At 38.5% G+C, this 19,975-nt stretch overlaps 1 protein-coding gene across 7 annotated transcripts in view; it reads left to right on the top strand.

The window, feature by feature from the left end:
* Positions 1 to 19,975, top strand: part of ERC2 (ELKS/RAB6-interacting/CAST family member 2) — a 685,232-nt gene that overhangs the window by 197,166 nt on the left and 468,091 nt on the right. For 6 of the 7 annotated variants that reach the window (XM_067544466.1, XM_067544470.1, XM_067544467.1 and 3 more), the window contains 2 exons: positions 10,307 to 10,462; positions 17,636 to 17,803. The exons of the other annotated variant lie outside the window; for it this stretch is intronic. In XM_067544466.1, the coding sequence (XP_067400567.1) occupies positions 10,307 to 10,462; positions 17,636 to 17,803 (324 nt within the window). The remainder of the gene's footprint in view (positions 1 to 10,306; positions 10,463 to 17,635; positions 17,804 to 19,975) is intronic. 7 annotated transcript variants of the gene reach the window in all.

Below are 19,975 nucleotides of genomic sequence, written 5' to 3'. Positions count from 1 at the left end.
TTTTTAAAAAAAGAATGTTTTCCTTACAGCTGGTTGGAAATTTTTAGATGGAATGGTTTTCTATTGGGAAAGGCCAATTTGTCAAAATCAAACTGTTCTGCAGGAAAGTGCCAATTTTTGATGATGATCTGATGAAATCCAGGCAGGATTCTGCTTGAATGCTCCCTGCAAGGCTGGTTTCAAAACCTGCTTGGTTTCCTCCTGGCTTGCATGTCTGGCTCCTTTGCATCATGCACCTGACAGACTGATGGGGAGCTAGGAAGATCTGGAATCCCAGCACCAGGCTCCCTGTGTCTCTTACAGGGTTTCCAGTGTCCTTTGCAGGCTGCCCAGATTCCCAGATCGGTGGACTATTCTCCCATTATCAGCTCAGGAGTCGTCCTCTCCTGCCACCTCTGATCCTTAGCTTAGGTGTTACACTCCTTCCAGGGGCATTGCAGGTGGACCAGGAGACGTGGATAAGTGGTGGTAGCACTGTTATGTTCTCAAATCGGCATATTCCCTTTCACCAGAAATTCTGAGATTTGAGGCTTCATTCTGATTCTGAATGATTCTGCTGAATTTCCTGTTGGATAGATACTGCATATTCTGGCCAGCTCTATTTTACCTCCCTTACTCTCTGCTGTCTGAAAGGCTCAGCTGTTTGTTGGGGGTGTGGGCCATTGTGGCAAGGCTGGAGATATGATCTAGAAGTTGTTTGAATCTGTTTGCTTGGGCTTCTGATAGAAGGACCTCTAATGATAGCTCCAGTGTTCAGCGAGGTGCTCTCATTTTTTCCCCCTGTGTAATGATTTGGGTAAGAACTCTTGCTGCTTCACTTTACCGCTTCTTTCTGTTGTGGCTCCCCTTCAAGAAGGGAACAGGTAACATCATTAGCAGCATGCCCAACAGAGTTGCTTTTCAGACAGGAAACAGCAATGCACATGAAATATTAGGAACAATAGGCTTTTATATTTTCTGTATTATTCTCTATCCCATTCCTTATGCATCCTAACATCTTGTTTACTTTTTTTGATTGAGTGCACATTGAGCAGTTCAGTGATGCCTAGGTTCTTTTCCTGAATTGCTACAATTCATACAGAACTCTGAAAGGGGTATGAATAATGTAAAATTTCTCTCTAAAGTGCTTTTCTTGGAGTTAATTGACATGGGATTTCATCTGCCAGCATGGGGAATATCACCTCCCTTTTTCTACTCTGTGTTTCCTGGGTTTATGCATCTAGGAATCGTATTTCCTATATTGTTGCAGCATTGCACTTAAAGACAGGTTGTTAATATTTGCATCAAAAATACATTGGAAAAAATGGTTTAAAAATTCAGTATGTTAGCTATGACTCACAAGGTATGCAGATATATTTGCCTAGTTCCACTCCCTAAAATATCTCTACTATTGTAAACTGCTATGCCATTGTTATGTAAATGAGTTAAACTACACTGGCAAAAAGCTGGGTGTGTTTTTGTGCCTGTTTTTACAGTTCTAGTAGGAAGCAGAAATTGTCTTCTGACCAGCAGGCCACCTTTCTTTTTCTCTGGCCTCCCTTGTCTGATTCTGAACTATTTCATACACTCACTGCTTCATAGGTGGCTGTAGAGATTCTGCTGTGTAGGCATCCCTATGAGGCTGTAGTCAGGCACACAAATATTTACTAGACATTTTATAAGGCCCCAGGCAACTGCCTGCCCACCCCTCTCTGTGTAGCAGAACCAGCCCTGCATTGCTTTTGATTTTAAAATAATTCTTTTGTTGTACCCTGAAGTTTTTTTAAAAATACCTGTTATCAGTGTGACCCTTTTAATTGTTTAGTGTGCTGTGTTTTTGATTCTGTGACTTAATATAAGTATTTAATAAATGTAAAAAGTATTTCACAAAGCATGATGCATGCTGTGACTCTGGTAGTAATTTTATAAGTAACTTGTTTGTGTTAAATCATTAACATGTTCTTGAATCCTTTTTTTCTCACTGTAGATAACTTGCTGTTCTTGTGTTTTAGACAGAATAGGGTTGATAGAAGACTTACAGGGGCAAAGGGAATTAATTAGATAAATTAACAAATTTTCCAGGACGTGACATTTCGTGACACTTTGGTCTTTAACAAAACATCATGTTTTACACAGAAGGAGGAAAAGGCAAAAAACCTCAAAACCCAACATTTCAATCTTCAAGTTATACTATTAAAAATAGAAAATATTCTTACTGTTACCTTGTCATTTTTTAAAGATTAGCCTCCTTTTCATTGTGCATCAGGACAGCAAAGCCTGAATGAAAATGTTTCTTTGGGAATTATGAGGAAGGTCATAAAGGAGGAAAAAATCCTCTCTCTCAAAATGGAAATAGAGGCTGGGCCATGCAATACTGCTGGGTTATTGGAGGAACAGAAAACAGCTGTTTTCCTCAGCTATTGTGAAGTGATATCAAAAATTTCATAACTCGTATGTAGAAGATCTTATTGTTAAATATGGTGGTTGCTTGCCACTGTTGCTAATGAATTAACTTTTTTTCTTCTCAATTAAAATGGAGTAATGAATCAGATATCACAATAACCTAAAACAGATTAAGTGCCTGAATGTGCACCCTTTGTCATCCATGTGCTGAAGGTGCAGTAACTCACCAGCATCCACATCCTGTGATGTCTGCTCACTGCCCTTACTGGTCTACTTAGTGCTCTTCTGTGAGAGAGTGTCCCAACTATTTTGTCATCTTTAGTTAATTTTTGCTTACTCAGATTGGAAAATGAACATCACTTACCTTGGTACTTAAAAAAAAAAAAAAAAAAAAAAAAAAAGGAAGTGCACAGTAATACACTATAAAAAGAATCTTCTTTGCCAGTGTGAAGACCCTGAGCCAGATCCTGTGGCCTGCTCATATTGCACATGGTACAATTCAGAGTGTGTGTGTGTATATATACAGAGTATAAAGTGTGTAAAATTTGCCTTTGCACTTCTTTGATCTTGAGTTTGTGCTGGTCTTGTCCCCAAGTGTAAATTAAAGCAGCATGAAGGCTGCTCTAAAACGTGATTTCTGCCAAATACCCCAGGACAGAAATTAGCAGGCCACAGAGAAGCTCCAGACCCAAACCTACATCAGCTGTTGGAAAGGAGAATGGTGTGGGAAGCCACTATATTGGCTCTTTGCCACTGCATGATATCTTAGACTAGGGTGATTCTCTTGTGGCAGGCTAAGCTGACTTTATGGCTGAATCTGTTGCTGTGCAAGACAAAGTAACTGCAGTACACCCAATGATCTGGACTCTCACAACTCTCCTTCCCCTAATAATTGACTGGGAAAAATAATTTCCTTTTACTTGGAGTAATGGGGTTTATAAACCCCACATGGGCTGGAAAGGGTTAAAGAAATGCAGTCAGCCCCAGCCACTGGACCTGTAGTGGATGTCAGAAAAGGGCTGAAAAAAGGAGAGCTTTCTTAGGTACAGCTGGCTGAGAAGGAGAGCAGACCAACTGCTCTCACTTGGGGAGAAACCTGGCTGGAGCCAAGAACTGAATAGGACTGCAGCCAGTGAGAGTCTCACTAAAGGGAAGGCATGCCTGACATGCGAGTATTAGGGACCTGCCATGGTGCTTAAACCAAGCCATGGCAGGTTGTGCTCCACCTGAAGGGAAATGGGGGAGGTCTGAGAGGTCAGTCCAGAGGTTACCTTCATAGTAACTTGGCCAGAGCCATAAGACACTAGAGTAGACTGGAAACTCAGATGGGGGGAAACTGAGGCAGCAGCATGCTCTGCCACAAGGAGGTGTACAGGGTGCGGTGACTCAACAACACATGGATTATAGAAAAAAATATTTTTAGAGAGAGTAATATAGGTGCATATGATAGACCATATTACACCAAACTGGATTGCATTTTGGCTAATGTCAACATTTTCAAAAATAGAAAGTCAGGATAGGAATTTAGCAACTATTCCCGCTTTTCTGTGTCCTTCCTTTCAAGGTTTACATCCCTTACCACTGAGTGGAATTACTGAGAAGAAGGGCCCTCTAAAGTTTAAGGATAACTTTGGAAATAGGTCTTCAGATTCAGAAAGCAGGTGCCATCAAACATGTCCTACCAGTTATGGAATGTTTCTGTAGATGGGTACACCACTAATGCCATAATGTCTCAGAAGATGTCAAATGAGCTGACGTTTTGTGTTCCTTCCTGCCAAGAAGCTTTTGCTATGTAAGAAATTTACCAATAACTTGTAGCACTCAAAAGGTTCAAGCAATGGCCATATGCTACTGCAGATATCAGAGGCAATATTGGGAAGTTGTTAGTTGGGGTCTGTCTATTAATGGTAATGTTTCACAAGGCAGTCTCTTGTTTAGCTACATGTACTGCTAAGAGGACACAGTAGGCCTCCTTTTCTGTTCCTTGGTTGTATGTCCTCGCATTTGTTTATGCAGAGCCTGCAATCTCCTCAGATCTATTACATCAGCCAGAAGGTCTGGGAAGCTAACCATAGTCTAGTGTAAACCTCCCTTTTAAAGTTTCTGTAATGATAATGTTGTACTCTGAACATTCTCAGGCATCATATCTAAAATGGTGACCATTTCCACATAAATCAGGGAGGAGAGCTGATGAGTCTGTCCATCCCTTGTCTTGGAAAAGGAAAAATCTTGGCACTGCTTGGGTTTCTGAACAGTTTAAGTTCTAATTCAATGGAACAAACTAATTTAGAAAATAAAATTTATGTATTTCAGTGACCCTTGAAAGGATCAAGCCAGCTAGGGCTGTCTTAGCAAAATGGATAAAAATCTGTATTGAAGCAGGTGTCAACAATAGCTCGCTTTGTTATGAGGGGTCATTTATCTGAAGCAGTTTTTGCCTTCGGTGGTTAAAAAAGAGGTCATATTGGTATCAGAAATATAGAAGTTCACAGTGTGAATGTAGATGTCCAGCTATTGTTTTTCATAACATTATTTATATGATATTGCAGTCTATGACCAATATTGGCTAACATCTGTAAGCTTTCAAATGCCTGAATAGCCAAAGACTGTAACCGTACTGCCAACATCTACTGTTCAAGATGTTAGATTTCAAGCCCAGAAGGGACTATCGTGATATTGTAGTCTGACTTCCTGTATAACACAGGTCTTTGCCAAAATAATACCTAGAGTGTATCTTTTAGAAAATATCCAAGTCTAAACTTCCTGATGGCCAGTTTATATCCATTAGTTCTTGTGTCCACACTGGTGCTGAACTTAAATAATTCCCTTCCCTCCTTGGTATTTATCCCTCTGATGTATTTATAGAGAGTAATCATATCTGCCCTTAACCTTCTTTTGGTTAGGCTAAACAAGCCTCCCCAGTCTATTAGAATTCTTTGAGTGGGTTAACATACCTGTGGACAAGAGTGATCCAGAGGATATAGTGCACTTGGACTTTCAGAAAACCTTTGAAAAGGTCCCTCACCAAAGGCTCTTAAGCAAACTTAGCAGTCATGGGATAAGAGGGAAGGTCTTCTCATGGATCAGTAACTGGTTAAAAGACAGGAAACAAAAACTAGGAATAAATGAGCAGTTTAAAGATTGGAGAGAGGTAAATAGCCACATCTCCCAAGGATCTGTACTGGGACCTGTGCGATTCAACATAGTCATAAATGATCTGGAAAAATGGGTTAACCATGAGGTGGCAAAGTTTGCAGACTATACAAAATTACTCAAGATAGTTAAGTCCAAAGCTGACTGTGAAGAGTTACAAAGGATTCTCACTGAACTGGGTGACTGGGCAACAAAATGGCAGATGGAATTCAATGTTGATAAATGCAAAGTAATGCATTTGGAAAACAAAACCCCAGCTATACATACAAAATGATGTCTAATTAGCTGTTACCATTTAGGAAAGAGATCTTGGAGTCATGGATAGTTATTTGAAAACATTTGCTCAATGTGCAGTGACAGTCAAAAAAGATGACAGAATGTTAGGAGCCGTTAGGAAAGGGATAGATAAGAAGACAGAAAATTTCATAATGCTGCTTTGTAAATTCATGGTATGCCCACACCTTGAATACTGTTTGCAGTTCTGGTCAACCCGTCTCAAAAAAGAGATACTTTAGAATTGGAAGTGCAACAAAAATGAATAGGGGCTTGGAACAGCTTCTGCATGAGGAGGAATTAAAAAGATTGGGACATATTAGCTTGGAAAAGAGACGACTAAGGGAGGGATATGATACTGGTCTATAAATCATGAAAGGTGTAGAGAAAGTGAATAAGGAATTGTTATTTACCCATTTGAATAACACAAGAACCAGGGGTCACCCAATGAAATTAATAGGCATCAGCTTTAAAAAAAAAAAAAAAAAAAAGGAAGTACTTCATACAATGCACAGTCAGTCTGTGGAGCTCATTGCCAGGAGATGTTGTGAAGGCCAAAACTATAACTGGGTTCAAAAAACAATTAGATAAGTTCATGGAGGATAACTGCATCAATGGCCATTAGCAAAGATGGTCAGAGATAAAATCTCATGCTCTGGTGTCCTAAGCCTCTAACTGCCAGAAGCTGGGACTTAACGACAGGGGATGGATCATTTGATAATTGCCCTATTCTTTTCATTCCCTCTGAAGTATTTGGCATTGGCTATTGTTGGAAGACAGGATACTGGGCAAGACCGACCATTGGTCTGACCCAGTACAGCCATTCTTATATTCACCCCACCACCTGGTATGGTTCTTGAAGAGTTGAAAGGTCATATTATAGATTCAAGAACCTGATAGATATTGGGAGAGAGGAGGTGTTCCTGGGAGTAAGAAGTGTTAGGAAGTAAATCCTGTTAACTGTTCCTTTAAGGACCAGAAGCCAACCAATCGGTGATGAACTCGGAGAGGGGGACCATCATAAATGCTGCCTTCTTCCTCATAGCAGGACAGATGGTGGTAGGAGAAGGCTTGCAAACTTGCTGAGCCTGAAGACTAAGTAGGGTCAGCTGAGGGAGAAGCTGGCTAAGACCTTACAGTGGGCTGAATTGCAACTCAGCTCCAGGAGGTGAGTTGGGGACTCCTGGTAAGGAGAAGATTCAGACACTGAGAGGTAGTCCTGAGGTAATAATTGTTTGAATTACTCAACTCTAGGGGATGGCTGGGGCTCCTGTCATAAGGAGATATTATAGAGGCCGAGAATCCTGAGGGGGCTGGGAAAATGGTTTAGAATGCAGGCTTCAGAGAAGGCCAGAACTGCCCTTTGTTTGTTTGGGACTTTTTGTTGTGGACTCTTTTGTATAAGGTTTTATAATAAACTGGCCCCAAGGAGGGTATTATTGAATCATGTGTCAAGAATGCCTGAAGTACAGTTATTGGCTGAGAAGAGAAACTGGGGTAAGGAGTACCTGCAGAGCTATGTTAACTCAGCAAGGGGAGGCTATAGGGCAGGTACACCATTCAACACTTGTATTACAGTAACAGTTCTTCCAGCTGTGTTGTCTATATATATTCCATGATCTGCCCTGTTTTCCTGCTACTATGGAGTCTGGTAATGCTTGGATTCTTTATTGGCAAAGGAATGGGATAGTTGGGATGGCTCTGCTCATTATGTCCTGATTTGAGGCATGAGGATGCTCAGGGCACCGACACTGCTGGCCAAAATAATCTGAATTTGGTGCACATGTTCCCAATGTATGAAACAATGGTATATATACAGCAATGCCTCTTGTAAAACTATGAATACTGTAAGGTGAATAACCATTTGTTCTCAAGTAATAGCATTTATACAGGAGCCGGGGCTTTAAGAGAAACATCAAAACAGGTATAAGTGTACTTTCTCTTCAGTATATGAGAATGATACTCTTCAACTAGGCCTAAAATTACAAATCTTACTGGAGTGGGACCATGTCAGTATTTGTAACTGTGGTTGATCCCACCAAGTATGTCATTCCAAATACTGTTCATTGCTTACAGAGGAAAAGATGTTAGATGAATTTGCAGCAACTGAAATGAACTTAAGAGTTCAGTCTTAAAAAAACCTCTGTGGTATCCAGTAATGATAGTTTCAAGATTTGATTCTAAACAATGTAATGTAAAGTTTCTCTTGAAAATTAGATCATATGTGTACCTCGCTTACATACAGTCATATCTGATTCTGGTGACCTATTTGTTTTCCTGACCATTTGCACAATTGTTGTGCAGACTTTCATTCTCTGTACTAATAATGGCAAAGTGAGGGAATAGACTTTTGTTTTCTCAACTGGAAGATTTTCCTGGTAAAGTGTGTGCATATCCTCTGCAGCTCCCAAAGGCATTGTATTAGAGGTTAGTATTGTGCCTATGGGATTACAAAGAGTGAATATAGCAAGGGTCTTTGCTATCCTTTTTAATATGTTCCACCAGGTGGTCCCCTCTGTGCTGGTTTAGCTCCTTTGGCTGATTCAGTGGGGGAATAGGTTCGTGGCCTTACTTTAAACTTGCACATCTCCACCTCCTTTGAGGTTTCTAATTATACTGTTGCTGTGAGGTTCTCCTGGTCCTTGCTGAAAGGCAAATGTTTTATCTGTTCCTGCGGAGGTACCAGGTGGCTCTTTTGTGGATTCTCCTCTATTTTGTGCATTTATGGAAGCTGAAGTACAACCGAGACCTCAGCATTTTGCAGTAAGTGCTTGATAATAAAGGAGTGGGCCTGGGGACTGAAAAAAAATAGGCATCTCATATAAGAATTTAGTCTTGTAATTCTCATTCACCTATCTCTTCTCTGCCACTTTATCTGTACTCTGAATTAAAGTAGCCAAATATGGATAATTATCACATAGCAAGTGAAAGAAGATATTGTTCTAGAGACAGAATCTCTCCCATCCAACCATTTCACAGTTATTTATTACTAATAAAGGAAATAAATGCATTGAATTAATTCCTTGGTTCTGCAAATCATTACTGGTTATAGGAATAAAGGTTAACAATATTGCAACTCAACACAAAGTCTTTGAAGAAAAGAAATTAATGTACATCCCTGCATAGTTTTGGTTCCTCTTGGATTTGTAACAGTAGTTGGTGAAACTCAAAAGGCTCAAATTTTCATTTTGGGTTAGTAGCCAAAAGGTCAGATGCTTATCAGAGCCGGATCCAGACTATCCAACCTCTGAAATTGCAAAATTGGCCTGAAAATAGGCTTTGCTATCATGCAAAAGTTTTGGTGCTGATTTACTTCAGGACAGTCTGGAGGTAGTGTAGGAATGACCTTTTTTAATATCTCAAAACTTCAGCTTCTGGCTAAAGACAGGCAGTACAGTCAGCTGAAAACAGAAACAAAGGTTTTTATTTTACTTCAGAGATTTAAATCTTGGGTAAAGGTTTGGTTCAGCTTTTATTTTATCTGAGAGAATTTCATGGGGCAAAATCCTGACTCCATTATAGTCAATAGGTCGTCTGCCATTGACTTCAGTGGGGCAAGGATTTTACTCCAGTTTCTAATATGTCTTGGCTACTTTGTATTCTTGGACTTCATTTCTCTGCACCTGGTCCATGAAGAATGTGTTCCCTAATAGTTGTTTGAAAACAGATTTCCTACTGAGTCATTTTGCTATACTCTTTCAAAGTGAAAATTTTGTGAGAAGGTACTATAAGTCTTAATGATCTCTATCCATTCCCAATCGGATAGATTTTTTTTTGTTTTCAGACAACAAGCAACAAATCAAAATGAGAACTGAATCACTGGATGTTTACAGTGCTGTGCTGGCACAAAGTGGTAACCAGTCCATGATATATGATGCGGCATTTCTATTATTGCATATTAACTTGTTGCGTACTGTTTGCAATGTTCTTTGAGACTGTAGGATGAAAATATATATCCTGTCTTTGGTTATATGTGGGTATACTAGTGGAGGAAAAGGACATAAGAAAACCTCTTCTCTCATTTCTCAAAACACCAGGGCAGGATTGTAATCTTGTGTTCAAGAGACCATTAGATTGAGAGGTTAGTCAACTCATGATGGCCCTAAATTGTTGGCAAAGCATATAAGGTATTTCCATGTACATTTGGCCCTGCTGTACTGTCTGTTGTCCTTCTCTCTATTGGGCCTTGTAGGAAGTAGGGCAGGATTTTGCCCAGTTTGTGCACGAGCATCAAAATGCTCATTCTTAATAGATGCTAAAATAAAATGAAGCATCGTGCTGTCTTTCTGTTGAGAGCTGAGGTCCAAATCCTGTTTTCCCTTAAACTGGTGTCAGTGGAATTACCCAGGATTAAATCAATATAAATAAGAGCAGAATTTGTTCCAGTTTCTTTTGCTGGTATATTATTATTGTACTGCATTGCTACAAATACTGCATTTTTAACATCCAGGTTTCATATAACTACAAATTCTCTTTATTTTAAAAATCTTTCATTTAGGACACAAAAATAGCTTCACTTGAGCGCAATATAAGGGATCTCGAAGATGAAATACAAACGTTAAAGACAAATGGAGTTCTGAATACAGAGGACCGAGAAGAAGAGATCAAACAAATAGAGGTTTACAAGAGTCACTCAAAGTTCATGAAAAATAAGGTACAGTCTACTAATAAAATAGTTTAATGGTATTAAAATAATGTGAACAGAAGTTTTAATTGGCCTCTTCAGTTTAAGCAGCCCTCTGTGAATTTGCTTATGGCACATCTGCGGTACTTGGCACTGAAAGGAGTTGCTGCAGGAACCCTTTTTGGATTTTAAAAAAAGGCACTTGTAAGTACAGTAGAACCTCAGATTTATGAACACCAGAGTTATGAACTGACTGGTCAACCACACACCTCGTTAGAAACCGGAAGTATGCAATCAGGCGGCAACAGCAGGGACCAAAAATAAACGAAACAAAAAAGAAAAGAAAAATCCCATAAATACAGTACAGTGCTGTGTTAAAAATTGATGATTAAATGCAGCATTTTTCTTCTGCATAGTAAAAGTTCAAAGCTGTATTAAGTCAACTGTAAATTGTAAATTCAGTTGTAGACGTTGGAAAGACCATCACATTTTGTTCAGAGTTATGAACATTTCAGAGTTACGAACAACCTCCATTCCTGAGTGTTTGTAACTCTGAGGTTCTTACTGTATTGATTCAGGAGAGGCTAATCCATCACACTTCATCTGCAAAAACAGATTGATTAATTTACTATATTTCTTATATTTTACACTGTTTCCTATGTTTCTTTTTTTCATTTTCTCCTTTTTTCAGCCTTCTGTTTTCACTGCCCCAAGACTGCTTTATGACTTTATTGGTTTTCCATTCTGACCTTCAATATTTTCATACCATTTTTAATCATTAATTTTTTAAATTACCTTGATAGTATTGTGGTTAGTACCACTGTGCCATATATTATGCTGAGTTATTATTTCCATTGTAAATGTGTGTTACGTATATAGTATATTAAAATTCTAATAATTTAAAAATTTTTAACTTTATAATTCTAATAGTTGCACTTACACAGTGCCTTTCACTTGAAGATCTCAAAACGTTTTACAAAGGTTGATATAAATTATTATCCTCAATTTACAAAAGAGAGAGAGAGAGAGGCTAAATGTATTGGCTAAGGTCATACACCAAGTTAGTAGCAAAGTTTGGAATAGAACCCCAGGGACCTAACTCCAAGACTCACAACAATACTGCTACTCAGTTATTTTAAAATGATTAGACTTAAACTTGGCATATAACCTGTGATCCAAGCTGCACTTTTTTTACCACACTTAATTTAAATATGTTTAGCTGCCCTGTAGTTAAAGAACACGCCCAAAATTTTAGTTTTGTACTTTCAGATTACCTTTTCTGATTCTCTTTTCTCAACTGACTTAAATTTTTTAAATAGTGGTATTTTTAAATACAAACTATGATGAATTTATTCCTGAATTTATGTTTCTGATTATATTATTATTTGCTTATAAAGTAACAAAGTGCTGAGTTGACGCTACCTTCTATAATACACAGGTATGGTGATCAGATTTTTAAACTGGAAAAACTAGGATAGCAATGATAGAGGAGAGGGAAATGAAACATTCACATAGATGAGTTTTGTGAGGTGGGGAAAGGAGAGGTAGGGAGGATGAGCATGGGAGGGGAGGGGAATGTGGGAGAGGAAGGACAGCCGCTGACTATATATAATGAAGTTAAGACATTGGATATAATAAATAAAGTAAAGCTGGTCAAAACCATTGTAGTAATTTTGATTGTGAAACTTTACACTTTTTTTTTCTTGATTTTTTTGCATTCACTCCTCCACATCCAATATCTATTTTTATGTGAAATTTTGTGGAGCTGGTAATTTTTTTAACTGAAAATTGGAAAAGCTCCTTTTGTGTTTAAATTTGTAGCTAGGGATTTTGAAAAAGCTGTTTGAGGGGGTGATTCTACATCTGCTTCGGTGGAGCCCACATGATTTGGTGGAATCATAGAATCATAGAAATGTTGGACTGTATGTGACCTTGATAGGTCATCTAGTCGAGTCCCCTGCATTGACGCAGGACTAAGTAATACCCTGACAGGTATTTGTCTAACTTGTTCTTAAAAACCTCCAGTGATGGAGATTCACAACCTTCCTAGGTAATTTGTTCCAGTGCTTAACTACCCTGACAGGAAGTTTTTCCTAAAGACTAACCTAAATCTCCCTTCCTGCAATTTAAGTTCATTACTTCTTGTCTTGTCCTCAGTGGTTAAGGAGAACAATTTATCACCCTCCTCTTTATAACAACCTTTTATGCACTTGAAGACTGTTATCATCTTCCCCCTCAGTCTTCTTTTCTGCAGACTAAACAAACCCAGTTTTTTCAGTCTTTCCTCATAAGTCATGTTTTTCTAGACCTTTAATCATTTTTGTTGCTCTCTTCTGGACTTTCTCCAATTTGTCCACATCTTTCCAAAGTGTGGTGCCCAGAACTGGACACACTATTCCACTTGAGACCTTATCAGTGCTGAATAGAATGGAAGAATTACTTCTCAAGGCTTGCTTACAACACTCCTGCTCATATATCCCAGAATGATGTTTACTTTTTTGGCAACATTATTACATTGTTGACTCTTATTTAGTCTGTGATCCACTATAACTCCCAGATCTTTTTCTGCAGTACTCCTTCCTAAGCAGTCATTTCCCATTTTGTATTTGCGCAATTGATTATTCCTTTCTGTGTGCAGAACTTTGCATTTGTCCTTATTGAATTTTATTCTGTTTATTTCAGACCATTTCTCCAATTTGTCAAGATCATTTTGAATTCTAATCCTGTCCTCCAAAGCATTTGCAACCCCTCCCAGCTTGGTATTGTCTACAGAATTTATAGGTGTGCTCTGTATGCCATTATCCAGATCATTTATGAAGATATTAAATAGAACCAGACCCAGGACAAATCCCTGTGGGATCCCACTTGATATGCCCTTCCAGCTTGGTTGTGAACCATTGATAACTACTCTCTCAGTATGCTTTTCTAGCCAGTTGTGCACCCACCTTATAGTAAGTTCATCTAGACCATATTTCTCTAGTTTGTTTATGAAAAATTCATGAGACAGTGTCAAAAGCCTTACTGAAGTTAAGATACATCACATCCACGGCTTACCTCTAATCACAAGGTTTGTTACCCTGTCAAGGAAGGGCGTTGGGTTGGTTTGATAAGATTTGTTCTTGACAAATCCATGCTGATGTTACTCATCCCCTTATTTTCTTCTAAGTGCTTACAGTTGATTGTTTGATTATTTGCTCCATTTTTTTACTGGGCACCCAAGTTAAACTGACTGGTCTATAATTCCCTGGGTTGTCCTTATTCCTTTTTTTACAGATAGGTATTATATTTGTCCTTTTCCAGTCCTTTGGGATTTCTCCAGTCTTCCACGAGTTCTCAAATTTAATAGATAATGGCTCAGAGATCTCTTCAGCCAGTTCCTTTAGTATTCTAGGATGTACTTCATCAGACCCTGCCAACTTGAAGATATCTAAGTTGTCTGAGTAATTCTTAACTTGTTCTTTTCCTATATTAGCCTCAGATCCTACCCCATTTACACTGATGTTCACTATGTTAGTTGTCCGATCAGTGCTGACTTTTTTGGTGAAAACTGAAACAAAAAAGGCATTTAACACTTTGCTGCATTTTATGTTATTGTCTTTTCCCTCCTCATTCAATAATGGGCCTACCCTGTTCGGATTCTTCCTCATACTTCTCATGTATTTATAAAATGTTTTCTTGTTACCCTTTATGTCCCTAGTTTAATCTCGTTAGCAAGATTATGTAATGTGCCTAAAGTCACACAATAAATTGCTGTCAGTATTAGGATTAGAACCGAGATTCCCTAATCTCCAGATCCACCTCTAATACATTAGACCATAATGCCTTCTAGGCAAATCATTTTACTCTCTGAGTCTTAGTTTTCCCAAGTGTAAAATTGTATGATATTAAACGATAAGGATTTGCAGTCTCAGAAAAGGTACAGTACCTCAATTTCAGAAAGTGTGGGATCTCCTGGGATAGATTACAGGAAATTCAGTATCAGTATCCTGTGATACCTGCCATGTTTTAGCTACTGTGTTAGATTCTTTTCATGGGAGAAATGAAAGCTTAAGCCCTTTTAGAAGCTTAATTTATATTTAGAGTTTTTTGGAGCACTTTTTCTGTTCAATACAGTCTTTTAAAACTCATAAGTGAGGTTACCATTAGTGAGGTTACAGAACACTTTCAAATGTGGTTAACCTACAAATATGCAGTTTTCAGTAACTTACAATGTAATTCCTACAATGTCTCAGGAAATATATTAAAGCTTTAAAGGTATAAATAATGTTCAAAAACTTGTGCATATAAAGGGGAAGTTCCAATGTTTTTGAGAGGAAGAGATTCAATGTATTTCTTTGCTCTAAAGAGCAGATGAATGAGAAGAAGACTGTTATACATACCATTGTTTCGTCACAACCTTCAGGTCAGAACTTTGATAAGTGTGTCACATTCTGATGAAACTCTGTACAACTTCTTTCACCAGCCCTGTCCTTCCTCTTACAACAGAGATTTGCAGTAAAAGATACTAGTTTGGCCATTCATCATAGAACCTTTCAAGGTGAAAAAAGTATTTATATGGCTGTCAGCAAGCAGATCTTATTATACCTGATCTGTCGAACCTGAGATTGCTGATAAGAAGTTCTGATAAATATAAGTCCTGATTGATGCCAAACAGTAGAACAAGGCTCTTTTCATGGTTAACAACTTTAGGTGCTAGAACTCTCTTTATACCATTAAAGAATAAATATTTAGTTTACATATCTTCTTAATTTAAATCTAGAAAGGAAGGTTTATCAGATGCATGCAGACCATTAGTGAATATTGCTTATTGCATTTGTATAGCACAATACATCAAGGTGTTTTCTTTTTTATAAATTTGAACACATTAATAATAAAGACACGCCTCCAAAATTCTCCAGAGAATGAGACGGTCAGGAACAGGGACAATTAGTGGTACTGGGATACCACATATGGTATCTTCAATCTAGCAGAGGATGGTAAAATACTATCCAATAGCTAGAAGTTGAAGTTAGACAAATTCAGCCTGGATTTAATTTTCGTGTGTGTAAACTGTATGATCAGCATCAAATATTTCCCAAAAGGTGTAATTCAGAATTACGTCTGTGACGTATTATTGTGTATTGACCTTGAGGATGTGGCTGACCATGACAAATGTTTTTTTCTGAGCTACCAGTCCCTTCAACTCTAGATTTAACCTCATCCAAACTGGCCTTTGGGATTAAAGTGAAATGAGAGAATGGGAAAGGCAGTTCCAGCTCTTCTTTGGTCACACTCATAAACTTTGATTTAAAATAAAAATCTCTAGCCCTTATGGTTGTGAGGAAAAACTTCTAAATGTAAACCAAGTATCTTCCAGAGTTAGCAGAGAACATCCTGAAATACTAGCTCTGAGAAGTTACTTCCCATTCAGCCCCGTGCAGGCTGAAGTAATTTGATAATTTAAATAGCTAATACTAAGTATCTCACAACAGGGCAATTTTTCGTAGCCAATTTGCTTGTCCACTGTTGTTGCATAGAAGGTATTGAGAAGAATACCTGTTACATCATCTAAGCTTTAGGGATTGTTCCTTCTAATATATACTCCAGTGCTTTGACTAGTTTTAAATGTTCAAAATACTCAGTCTTTTCCATCCCAGGACTCTTCCCCCATTTAGCAATATGGGCAGGGCAGGGTAGCTGTGATCCTCGACTCCTGTTCATGAACATCAGATTGAGAATCCTTGTCCAAAGTGATGGGGATTGCACAACTTTTACAGTCTAATAGACTTGCCATCTGGAATATCACCACCCAATTCCTCTCCCCCACAGCCTTTTATTAATTATGGCTTTTTTCCTTTGGCTTTCCTGTTACTGGAGAACTCTGCATGAGCTGCCAGGAAAGGGAAATGAAGGGTGAGGGGCAGCAAATGTGTGGCAAGTGGAAGGTGGTTAGAGTTCCATCACTCTATTCCCTACTCCCCTGTTAAATTTCTGTTCCTCATCTACCACTATTTTTTACTGCCATGCTCATAACCTAGGCTTGCTCCAACCAATGGTAACTCATGTCATGATATCTGTGGTGTTTCATTCAACCTACATGTGCATGAAAGCTTTATTTTTCCTTCTGTCCCACTGGCCTCATGTCACCCTAGTTAAGCTCCATTTGGGATAATTGAACTGAGATCTGTTCTGAAGCGTGGGCCAAAATTTCACTTATTAAAGGCAGTAGGAGTTTTGCTATTGACTTCAGTACAAGTGGGATCAGGTGCCAAGTACTCAGAAATGCCGTTAAAATCAATATCAGGGAGACAAGGTGAGTGAGGTAGTATCTTTTATTGGAACAACTGCTGTTTGTGAAAGAGGCAAGATTTCAAGCTCCAGAGAGCAATTCTTCAGGTCTGGGAAAGGTAATCAGAGTGTCACATAAGCTAACTACAACGGAGAACAGAATGTTAAGCACAGGGAGTTAATGTTGCAAGAAACAATTCAAAATGAAGTGGGCAATTAACATACCTATCACAATATGTGATGAACCTCATCCAGTGCATCAAATGCCCCAACAACAACTATGTGGGTAAAATGAGACCACCACTCTGCTCTCAAATGAACTCACACAGAAAAATGATAAAAGACAAAAACACCCTGTCACTTGTGGGTGAACACTTTTCACAAAATGATCACTCCATATCTGATCTCCCAGACCTCATCGTCAAAGAAGACCTGCACACCACCTTCAAAAGATAATCCTGGGAGCTTAAATTCATAACTGCTAGACATCACAAATCGTGGAGTGAATAGAGACACTGGATTTGTGTCTCATTACAACAATCCATAAGCCATTAACCCTCCTTTGTTAACAAAGTTAATTGCCCACTTCACTGTGATGCTCTGATTGCCTTTCCCAGTTCTGAAGAAGAACTCTGTGGAGCTCAAAGACTTGTTGCTTTCACCAACAGAGGTTGGTCCAAATAAAAGATTTTACCTCAATCACTTTGGTCCTAGCATATGAGAGAGACAACACGGCTACAACAACACTGCAAACATTAAAGTCAGTAGAAATTGTGGGTGCCAAGCATCTCAGGGTCAGAACCTTAATACTGTTCCTGACTGTTCAGAAGGTGTTTGGGTTGCATCACATGAGATTCATTCTCCTCTCTCCGAACTCGTGTGAATATAAATTAGAAATTAAATTAACGATGTAAACCAATGTTTTTGCTGTTGCAGATTGACCAATTGAAACAGGAACTTTCAAAAAAAGAATCAGAACTTCTTGCCTTACAAACTAAGCTTGAAACCCTTAGCAATCAGAATTCAGATTGCAAGCAACACATTGAAGTGCTTAAAGAGTCGCTTACTGCCAAAGAACAGAGAGCTGCCATACTTCAGACAGAGGTAAAGTATTTTCTCATCATAAATACAATATAAATGTTTAGTTAACAGTGTGTGTCAGGGTTAAAATGATGAATTAGTTACAAATCTGTGCAGAAGATATATCCTGGGCTTTTTTTCAGTTTGTTAAAAATAGTGTAACAGCTTAAACGCCCTTCCATGTGCTAATCCTTTTGGCATATTTTCCTTTCTTCAGTATGCCAGCTCTGATTCTGCAGTTTTTTTTAAAAAGAACATTCTGATTTCAGTAGCAGTCCTGCATGTGTTAGGATTGCAGGATTGGACCCAAATGTGGAATCCACAACATTAAGGGTGTGTTAGCTGTAACTGAGATTTCCCATGCCTTTAGTGCAACATACAAATGGCAGTTCTCATTTCTTTTTAATATTTTCACTCCTAATTTCAAATTGCCTTGAGGTAGTTTACTTGGATCTCAGACCTGTTTCCTCAGATCTAATGCTAATTTATGTGTCTTCTACTGTACATTTCAATTCAAAAGAGCAAAGCCATTAGTATGTTTTGAAGGGTGCATATATATGGCAGGGGTGCAGGATATTGATCTGAAGTCTGTTTCTTAGACAGTCAGCTTTGATTTTTCAAATGTGAATAGATTGTTAATCCTTAATAAAGGACAGCATAGTTGGTGATTTTTATGTGTGATGTCTAAAGTGCAGAGCTTGAAAATATACATACTGCCACACTAGATATTTAAATGTGGTTCACACAGTTAAGATGATTTTTAAATGTGATGAAATAAACCTTTCCAATATTAGAAACTGTCTTCTCCAATAGTTCCTTTTCCCTGGCTCGTTTTGACTGTGAAGGTATGAAACATAAAATAAGGATGAAACTTATTTATATTTTAACTTTTTTATTTGTAAATTTTGAATTGGTGTGCAGTTTAAAAGAAGACAAATAGGCACTGCATTTAGAAAAGGAAAATAAATTATTTGCATTCAGAAAAGTATAATAATTAAATGGACTGGTTTCTTGAATGATGGTTCAAGCTTTAATCCTAGGTAAAGAAATTCCAGGGGCAAAAGATCACTTTAGTTCATCATTTGAATGGGGAAAAGTTAGCTGGCATTAATCTCTATTCATAAAATAAATATTCTGAGAATCTGGGTGTCTAATTTGCTGCATGTCCCATGATCCATTCTCTTACACATTAAGAAGGTACAAATGACAACTGGAGTTTGCAAATCTGACTTTGTTGGTCAAATAAAATAGAAGGAAACAAATATAAAATCATGATGATAGAACAAAGATAAAAAATATGGTAGGCCTTAGTCTTTAGCTCTAGCGTAATTAAGTTAAACATGTATTAAATCTTACTCTGAATGAATTTGGTTAGCAATTATCATAAAAATGTATTATCTTGTATTATCATAAAAATGTAGCTCTGGAAGGGACCCTGAGAAGTCATCAAGCCTAGCCCTCTGCGCTGAGGCAGGACCAAAGAAACCTAGACCATCCCTGACAGGTGTTTGTCCAACTTCTTCTTAAAAACATCCAGAGATGGGTTTTCCACAACCACTCTTGCAAGCCTATTTCAGAGCTTAACTACCCTTATAGTTAGAAAGTTTTTTCTAATATCTAAGCTAAATCTCCCTTGCTACAGATTAAGCTCATTGCTGCTTGTCCTGCCTTCAGTGGACATGGAGAACAATTGTTGTTCTTGAAGTAGTTGCAGCCATATATTACATGTGGGTATGCGCACCCCATACACCAGAGCCAGAGAACTCTGTTTAGCAGTACCCATGGGGTGGCATTCACACCCTGTGGCCATAGCCCCTCCCCAGCTATATGAGGGCATGCCGTCCTGACCCCTCGGTTCTTTCTCACTGCCTGTAGTCTGGAGTTAGACCTCTGGATGGCATCTTCACCTCATACTTTTCTCTCAGTTTCTGAAAACTTTTTCTTGCATATAGTAATACCACCTTAGGTTTAGTTAAGTGTCAGTTTAGTGTTAGCAAGAGTAGTGGGATGCCCTGTGTGATGCCTCACCAGGGTTTCAGCATTGTCTGTTCTATAGGGGGGCCACCCTCAACAGCAACCCCCACATGAGTTCCTTTTTGTTTCTCAGTGGTGACAAATTAAAGAGAGGTGCTCCATCTGCAAGCCAGTCACAAAGAGGACTCAGGTGGTGAGAGCCTTGTGGTTGAAGCAGCTCCT

Source organism: Emydura macquarii, unplaced genomic scaffold (assembly GCF_026122565.2).
Source record: "Emydura macquarii macquarii isolate MOO-44397 ecotype Brisbane River unplaced genomic scaffold, CSIRO-AGI_Emac_v2 contig_968, whole genome shotgun sequence".
Taxonomy (NCBI): Eukaryota; Metazoa; Chordata; order Testudines; family Chelidae; genus Emydura; species Emydura macquarii.
Note: the sequence above shows the minus strand (reverse complement) of the source record. Positions and strands in the feature narration are given on the sequence as shown.